Source organism: Diadema antillarum, unplaced genomic scaffold (assembly GCF_040938485.1).
Source record: "Diadema antillarum isolate AM-2024a unplaced genomic scaffold, OU_Dant_1.0 seq00000375_RagTag, whole genome shotgun sequence".
In the NCBI taxonomy this organism is placed as follows: Eukaryota; Metazoa; Echinodermata; class Echinoidea; order Diadematoida; family Diadematidae; genus Diadema; species Diadema antillarum.
Window position 1 is genome coordinate 194,265 of NW_027271374.1, and position 9,759 is coordinate 204,023.

The 9,759-nt window shown below is 37.8% G+C and overlaps 1 protein-coding gene across 1 annotated transcript; it reads right to left on the reverse strand.

The window, feature by feature from the left end:
- Positions 1-2,080: 2,080 nt before the first annotated feature.
- On the reverse strand, positions 2,081-8,579 carry LOC139731459 (COP9 signalosome complex subunit 6-like). The gene is made up of 8 exons (XM_071642344.1): positions 8,410-8,579; positions 7,583-7,714; positions 6,846-6,934; positions 6,137-6,199; positions 5,012-5,174; positions 3,967-4,160; positions 3,201-3,269; positions 2,081-2,369 (listed from the first exon to the last, which is right to left on the reverse strand). Exons 1-8 carry the CDS (start codon positions 8,576-8,578, stop codon positions 2,298-2,300), a joined length of 951 nt encoding a protein of 316 aa, XP_071498445.1. The 5' UTR covers position 8,579; the 3' UTR covers positions 2,081-2,297.
- Between the last annotated feature and the right edge of the window lie 1,180 nt (positions 8,580-9,759).

The window sequence follows — 9,759 nt, forward strand, 5'->3', positions numbered from 1 at the left end:
TTTTGTGTGTGTATAATTTTGTAGATATTTTACTAACTGAAATAAAGAATCGTAGCATACGAAGATTCAATGTAGTTTACTTTGTGTGTTTTAAAACGTCTAAATTTCTCATCATAAGACATGTATTTGCTATAAACGCTGACACAATGCAGTGCAAACATCGCACACTGTTCACAGAGAAATAACATTTATGCTTTAATATCAGACTCAATTGCAGCTGAAGAAATAATATTATCATGCTGTAACATAAAAACATGACACAATTTCTGGCCTAGCATCCTATATCACCCATTCCGCCCCCCCCCCCCCCCCCGCAAAAAAAAAAAAATAGAAGATAAAAAACTCTGTTACTCAAGAGTAAAATTTGCACACGAATAACGCAGAGAGCAATGCAATGTAATGAGAATGTAAAATACAGCCGTATTTTACTTATTAAGCATCTGATATCCTTAAATGGTAGATGAAGGGTACATTGTTTCAATGATGAAATAAATTATGGCAAAATACAGCACCCGATTGTAGAAACCTACTTTTCTCTGCCCTAGCATAAAACAAATTCCTTCATTTTTAGCAACTAAACAGACAAAGAACCAGATAAATTGCACAATTTCTGGTGTCACGGGCCTTTTTATAGTGGGGTTTCTATGGTACATGTACATGTTTTTGACAGAAAGAACACAAATATGCACATATGCCACAGGAACAAACAATCACTGAGCACAGGGACAAATTCAGACCGAAGGGTACGGCAGGACAAAGGCTGCTAGCATAGTGTCAATGCACTTGTATTTTCTACGGACGACTATTGCATTAGCATAGGCTATGCACATACGTACTTGATGTGAGATGCGAGTGAGGACGTGCATCCATGGATGTGAATTTGAGTCTTGCGCGTTGCTATAGCAACACTAATATCAACACCGAACCTGTAACTACAATTTCAGTTACCCCTAGGGGCTGGCGTTAGCCAATACGGAAAAATCAATTAGCTACGTGTACTTGTACTTCAACAAGAATACAGTGCCCTTCCAATATAACGAACATGGATGTAACAAAATTCCACTTACAATGAAATAAAAATTCAGGTGGCTACATTATCCATTCCGTTGTTTTTTTTTCTTCTATTATTATCATTGTTAATTTGTTCGGTTATAATGAGATTTTGATATAACGAAAGAAAACTGCCTGTTCCGAGGACTTTGTTATAACGGGGGTCCACTGTACTGAAACTTGGATCAGCAGAAAACAGACAGCACCAGACTCAACACTAGCTACTGGAACTACCCTGTACATAAAGTAATTTTGAGGTCAATATCCCAACATCAACAGATTTCAAGTTAGAGATTTTCGCCAGTGCTTGTGTTGAGATAGCAGCGCCGAACATGAAATCACCTGATAACCGACAAAAACCATTTCATTTCTGGACACGCGGGTGATTTGGCATAGTGGTTTCCTCACACAATGTCCAGTGTTCAGTGCATCATATTTCCCTAATGAGTAAAGCAGTGTATGTATAAACATATAAATGTATGTGTGTGTGTGTGTGTGTTGGGGGGGGGGGGGTGAGGAGGTTCTTTCCATCACTGCATACAGTCTATGCCTATCAATCGTGGTAGATTATATTGTATAAATGACCAATCCCATTGTTCATCCATCCCCCTATCATCAAGGTTTTCACCTGTGCCTCTATCAGAAATTCCTCTATTGGCATCAACTTCTTTTTCATTCTCCAATTACATTTGGAACTGGATGAACACACAACTCCTATCAGAGTCAACAAATGCTTGCATATATGGGACTACTACGTTTAGCTGGAAGGATGTAAGCTAATCCTGTCAGATATAATTCTAGCTGTAGGCCTGCATTCAGAAGATATACATCCATGACAAGCTGTTGTCAAATACAATTAATTTTGCTTGTTTTCAAGTCTATTGATGGTCGATACAATACCGCTTGACAGTAGTAAAACTTAACGTGGGCAGAATGCATGCGTTATACGTAAACATTTGCATATGTACTTTTTCTTTTTCTAGCTGGTACTGGGTATGGATATCCAAACTGTAAAATGTTCCACGACTGCATCATGCCTTGCTGTCCATTTCACAATTCCTCATAATATATAAGATGTTCTTTCACAATGTCACATGATGCTTGGGCCACATCACATGACACTCCGGCCAAATCACATGACACAAGCAAGAGTCACTCCTTGGTTGCTGGTTGACAGACACAGTCACAGTGCAACACAATATCAAAGAGATACGTCCTCGATGGAGAGCTGATTGCCAGAATACCACTCACAAGAAGAGCCCCCTCATTCTCCGACCCATGCCTTGCCTGTCGTACAGCACGTTGAACTTGTTGACAAACTGCCAAGGAGGACAGTTAAATATATGTGAGGAAATGATACATATTTTGTAATATGAGTTCAAACAAATACAATCACATAATAGTGAAAACGTTTTGATTAAAAAAGGAATCAATACACCAAGAGATGAATTACTTACAACATCAAATTTATCACTGAAGTAATCAATGACTGAATGCATGCACAGCTTTACACATAGCATTATGTGCTAAAGAAATGAAACTAAAGGACAAGAAACAAAGACAATTTTTAAGTGTTTTTAAATCTGCAAAACCTCACATCAGCTACTTTTTTTATTTTCTGAATATCCAAGGCACAGTTGCATAAAAGTTGAATTAAAAAAATAATAGAATTTAAAGTTGTTTGTATCATTTTTCCATCTGAGAAGATGGTTGGATAGCCCATTTTCAGTAACTGCAGTAGCTGGTCTTCCATGGCATCCTGTTGGACGTGAGGTGGGACAACTTAACTGCGTTATGCACCCTGCTCTTTGCAATGAGCGAAAGAGGGGAATCTTTAATATCATACTATGAGTTGTGACTCTCTCACACAGGGACCTCCATTTTACATCCCATCCAAGGAACAGAGTGTTTTGCCTCTTACTAGAGGGGACGGGATGATTGAACACAACATTGCTTAGTTAGACACGGGAGTCACACATGGGTCCAATGGATCGGGCGGCAGATGCACGACAGACTGAGCTAAATCACATAAAGTCTCTGAATAAACTGTAATTATTTCTGATTGGCTAATACTTGACTTAGGTTTGATTTTCTGTCTTGTGTTTGGTTGCATCTTTTTAATGCAACAGAGCCCAGAACTCTTAACTCACCTGGTTGACCGTGTTGCATCCTTTAGTAATCGCTCCTAGGTACGCCATGAGGGTCACGTCATTGCATTGCTGCATGGAGGTGAGATTTAAAACATGACATACAGTACTGTAATCAAAGACCTTGTGAGAATGAAGACATGATATTAGGCAGACACAACAAGTCATCCAAGAAATTAATCCTGATTGTAGATCAAATAAACCCATACACAACACAAGTTTGTAATTCTTTTGTTCCTTCATATAGTATGGTAATAACTGCTATAATTTCTTCACAGTTACTTGTAATCTTCATGTACTCTCTATGAGTACAATTTATCTTCACTGTCTAATTCTTCAGAGAGGAACTTAACTTGCTGAGGATGGACTGATTTTGCTACAACATGCATTTCCCATAGACACCTGTCTGAGTACACTTGCGACTCGTCCTCAATGGGTTTAAGCCTATCAGTCCCCTGGTCCATGCTTAACCATGCTTTGTAGATAATAGCATTTATACTGGAAAATTATTGCAAATGGATAGATATTTTTGTAATCCCCCTGTTCCCTATTGTTTCACCATGGCTTTCCTGTTGGACTGAGGCATTTTGCTACACCTGATTAGGTTTTCTAATTTACAACTATGTAAAAATTTGGACAAATTGCTGAATGGTTATGAAAAAGTTTGGCACAAAATCAGCAAAGTGTCTGGAGATGTAAAGGGAAATTGCCTCCTTTTAGCAGCCCAACGGAATACTCCCACACTCCAAACATTGGACTGCCAACTCACGTTGTAGAAGTCGGTGTCAAACTTGTCGAGGTGGAGAACTGGTAGTCTGTGGCACAGACTGTTTGCGTCCCTCAGTACGTCATGGTTCATGGGGACCTCTCCCGCCTGGACTGCCTTCACATAGTCCAGTATCAGCTTCACACGGCTGTGTAGCATCTTGACTGCGTTGTGCTGAGCCATCAAGTGCTCCGCAACTTTGGAGCCGCATGAGAGAGAGAGAGAGAGAGAGAGAGGTGTAAAGGAACATAGAGTATCATCAACAACACTTTCATCTTCTGTCCAGGCTTTATAATAACAGTCATTTCAACAGCTCAAGGTATGGAGGCCAAGGGTCATCTATGAATTGTACTGCTTGTCTTACACTGGAAACATTAAATGCAAGTGGATACATTAATTACTATTTGCATGAATTTTGGATAGATTTTGAGGAAAAAACCTGCCAATTATAGTGAGAAACAGAAAGATTGTAATCTTACGAGAACGTGCTGCCAATTTTGAGAATCAATTAGAAATTTAGCACACATGGATTTTTGTAAATCCTGTAAATGAAACAGATAAATATATATGAATATACAAGTGCTCGTATGAAAAACAAATTATATTTTTACATCATTGTACAATAAATTGTACTTTATAGAATGCTAACAACAAGTAGTAGAAATTATGATGGTGAAATACAGCATAAAATTATAAATTTCCTTGGATTTTGGAATTACTATTACAGTATATAACACAAAAAGTGCAACTAGTCCAATGACTTTTTCATACAACTACTAGTATAAGTCTAGTCAGATGGCTTATCTTATTACACAACAGGTTTTCGCTCACAACAGGCCAAATTCAATTTCTTCTCCCTTCTAAAAATAATTATGAAACACTCTATCGAGGCACTCCTCGACAAAAAATAAATAAATAAATAAAAACAAAGATTGTGGACAATATGAAACTGTGCACATTAAGTTCACTACAAAAGAATATTTCCTTTAAAAAAATCAAAGGAAGCAAACAAAGTTGTGAACTCTTTGAGGTTCAAAGTGATTCTTACCCATGGAGCTTTCCATAGTCTCGCTGTTGGTTACCCTGGCGACATGATCCACCCCAATCCGCTCAGCTTCCTCCGTGGCCAGCGTGAAGTTGAGCTCCACAAACAGCATGGTGGCCACGCCTTGTATCAGATCAATCACAGACTCATACATTGTGACTGGAAGCTACAGACAGAACACATTAGTAGATAGCATCAGTTCTTTACAGATGCATATCAATGAGCATGGTCATGATACTGCAAGAAGGGCATTAGCGAGATATTCTACTGGTATTCACAAACTCACTTTGCTGCATGAACATCACTTTGCACATGTTTACATCTCTTTAACGACATCCTTTAGTGGTGGCATCCAAACAAAAAGAAGAACTCTGAATATTTCCACTTGAGTTGCACTCTACAATTCAATTGAATGTAATGTAAATTGGATAAATGTAATTCTGCTTTACCACCAAAATGATACAATTGTATGTCTCATTTTTCTTTTCTTTTTTTATTAGTTGTAGCACGATTATTGTAAACAGGCATTACATAACCAAGTACCCACAGAAACTTTAGAAAGTATATGCAGCCTTTTGAAACATCAAGCCTAAGTAAATGAAATTCCCTTTTGCCATCAACATAACAAAATTCATTGCACTTTTTTCCCTTGTAGTCATATTGAGATTACCTATAAACTGTCATTTTACAACCAAATACCCACAGAAAAAGGTGTACATGCATGCAGGCTTTTGAAATATGAAGCTAAGGAGAGACTGTCATTAACAGGTTACACAAGAGTAAGATTTGACTTCTTTTTTCTTTTTTTCTAAAGTGTCATTGAATACTTTCATTGCCAAAATAAAACTTAACAAAGCTATAATGTTTTGTTTTTTTTTGTCCCTTACAAAGTGCTTAGTCATGATTTACTAAACACTAAAGCTTTGCTGCTTAAAATGAGAGTGTAGTTGTTCTCCTGGTATATGTCATATGCACCAAAACTCATTATCTAATTATTGCAAGGAAGATTATAAATACCTTGACATCTTAAACAACCTTCTTTAATCAGTTCTAAAATTGACAGCATTCTGTCAAAATCACAAACACTGGCCTGTAAGTGCAAAATTACGATTATGTTTGTAGGCTTACATCTGCCTGTCTGGAGAGAGGATTCAGCTTCAGGAAGATCGGGCTTTCATTGATTTCACAGATCTGTAAGGGAGACATTGATAGAGAGATATCAACGACATTGTGCAAAACTGAGAAGACAATCTAACAGAAGCCGCAGTGTATTATGCAAAGTTGCTAATGAGCATCAGGAGATACTCTTGTTCCTATAATTATATCTATTACAGAGCCATGGAAAAGTGTCAATAATGAGAATGTTTCCTGACACACTTACAACATTACAGGCAAATTTCCTGACAGTGTAAGCCTTTTTTTTTTTAGAATGGATGGAATAGGTAGCTTTTCAAAGGTTTTTTTTTATTATTTATCATTTTTTTTACAAGCTTGTGTAAGTGGATGAAGTCCAAAAATATTCCCAAACTTTAAAAGCATTCAATCAAAATCATGTTGTGTTGTTCTGCACAAGAGTGTTTTATTAAGATCAACAAAGTGGACTTCTCCACAAATGTCATTCGACAGTCCTGCGCACATGCATCAAATCAAATCAAACATTCAATACCCTAATCGTGAATGTTGCCATCCATATCTGCAGTCATCTTGAGTTCTCGAAAATTTTTGTAACATCAAGTCTCCAAAATTCTGACCACACCCTTCCAGCTGCCTTGACCACACTTAGTGAAATTGAAGTATTTCATCACAAGTACATCTACTAAATTGTAGTATGACTCACCTGTTTGTGAACCTTTATATCTGCTTCATTTGGGGCTCCTCCTGTGGTGTACCACCCAAGAAACTCAAGATCTTTGAACACTTGCTTGACTGTGACACAAATAGAAATCAAGGTGAAGAGAAACAGTAATGATAATGTGTTGTGGCACCTCTAGGGAGTACATTTGATATAAATATGAAAATAAGTATGCCTCCTGACAGCTTAGAAAACCACCTCCATTCAAGCAAATATGGAAACACGGCATGTGTCTGTTTATAATCCATCCATATTTGGTGAAATCTTCATTACATGATTTAGAATTTTTAATGCATCCTTCATGTGCCAATATACCATACATGTCACGAGGCATTTCATACTAAAAAACAAAACTTGTTGATGAGCTGGTAACTGTGTGTTGATATTACATAAAGCTGGTGAGTGCATTGTATCCAGGGATTATTTCAATTCTATCATAAAATGTGAGTTAAAATTCATGGATCCAGGACTGTGAATTAGCCAAAAACTAGGAGGGTGAGGCACCCCACCCTTTACTAGGTTTACCCTCAGTCAAGATCCCCCCACTTCATATGGGAAGGTTCTGTCTGTATACTGTGATTCATCAGAGCAAAAAAAAACAAAAAACAAAAACAAAACAAACAAACAAACAAACAAACAAACAAACAAAAAGTTATACAACTCTTCCCAAACAGATTTTTCTGCCTATAAAAAGGGTAACTTAGACTCCTGGAGACACTCACATTGCTCCTCCTTGGTGTTGTAGTATTCCCGGTCAACAATGATGTCTCCCTCGATGACATCAAACAACAACTCAAAAGAGTTTAGAATCTCAATGTTTCTTCCTTCTTGTTTGCCAATCAATGCTCCAAGAACTGGAAAACAATGTAAAACCACAATAAATAACTTGGCTGAAAAGACTAAAAATCTATCCTGAATTGTTATTTTTCTTTTGAAGAGTAGGATTATCATATTAGACGTTGCCTACACTCTGCTAACAGCAAACATGACATCATAAATACTTCTGATTTATAGCGGTCATTTTCTATTTTATGTTGCTCAATGTCATGATAATTTTCCCTCAACAAAAGAGCATTTAATAAATACTGAACCTCAAGTCGGTCATCTACAGACTTCCATACCATCATCCCAATGTCCACATCCACATTGCATGCATGATAAAGATGAAACAAACATGATACAATATTGAATTTGTAGATGTTTTCTATTGATCTTACTTGTCTTTCCTGGTTAATAAGGGCTGAATTTCAAGACTAAATTTGTAACAGTCAGAATCTATATAAAGAGACAAGACAAGACTCAAGACTCAAGAGTCAAGTTAAAGACCAGACCCAAGTTTGGGAATCAAAAGAGATGATTCACCAAGGATTGGTAGACATTTGCATAGCGTGGGTCACGATTTCAAACTGGCACTGAATACAATGCTAATCTACTTTCATTCAGTTGTCTTTTGTAGGGTAGTGTTACGCACTCGTCCGCACCGATTTCAGACAAGTTACACGAAAGTGAATATATGGGGCTACATTACACTACAGAACTAATACTGTACCTTGCGTCGGTTTTCCTTCTTGTGCTCGGATCCTTGTCCAGTGCTCTGAAATGTTCATTACAACCAAAGGATGGAGAGCAACAGCAACACTTCCAGATGTCCCACTGGAGGCCATCACAGACTGCTGAGTAGACGCAGAAGCGCCTTCTACCTCCATTTGCGATGCCATTTTCGATGTCTTACTAGAACTATTGTTTCAGAAACTCTCTTGTCAGAACACACTGTACATCAAATCGCTGATAGCTGGCGCTCCGCAATTTTTAGACTAAGTTGTTTTTGTTGTTGTTTTGGTTTTAATGGCGTGTATCACTCAGAGAGTATTTCACTCCATAGTGATTTAAAAGCTGTCACTAAATTACTATCAAAGAGATTTTTCTCCTCCCAAATCTCTATGGTTAAAACTACAGGGCTCACACGGGTAAATATGTCCCCATAGAGACGTGTGTTAACATTCAAAATTCAAAAAAAAAAAAAAAAATCTGTAAAATAGCTGCGAGAAATGAGGTGTTTCATCTTTACTAATCTGAAAAAAAGTGAGATATACCCTTTCATCCATCCAATTTCCAAGGGGGGGGGGGTTCTTCAGTTGAAACTATGTCCAACTGTTCGCAAAGCCAGACTAAGAGTTCTTATTACTCCAAAAATCAGATAGGCCTATTTTCTGTACATGCACCCAATCAATAGTCCCTTCTATATTCCATGAGAAAAGCTTTCATCTTCCAACCAAAGTGCAGTTTGTAGAGTTCTCAATATCTGCAGCTTTTAAGTTTTATGCCAAACTCCATTTCGATTTTTGATTATTTTTTCTTCATTTATTTAGTGGTGCATTTACCGATTCTGTGAGCCCTACAGGGTTTATTCAACAGTATAGATTTTATACTTCTAACAGAAAACCGGGATTGCCTGCAATACGCTTTGCGCCCCTGTCTGGAAAAAAAAAAATAAAAGGTTGAATGCAGCTGTAAGGACGGCATGAAGAGGTCATGCATTGTCAAATCAGGCAACAACTTATACTTGTAGGCCTACCCGCAGGCACGAATCTAAAACGGCAACAAGTAACAAATGAAACTACACACAGTAGGGGCGGATCCAGGAATTCCATAAAGGGGAGGCGCCTAAGTTACAAAATTAAAAGGGGGCACCCCCCCCCCATTTTTGTTTTTATATCTTTTGTTTTCACAAAAATAAAGGGGGGGGGGGTTGCGCGCCCGGTGTGCCCCATTTGGATCCGCCACTGCACAGCACTGGACAACAACATCAACAAAACAGGCAGGGGAGTGTACAGAAGCCCCTTGATTTCAAATGGTGAGAATGTGATTTTTTTTTTGTTCTAATGAAATAGTTTTGAAT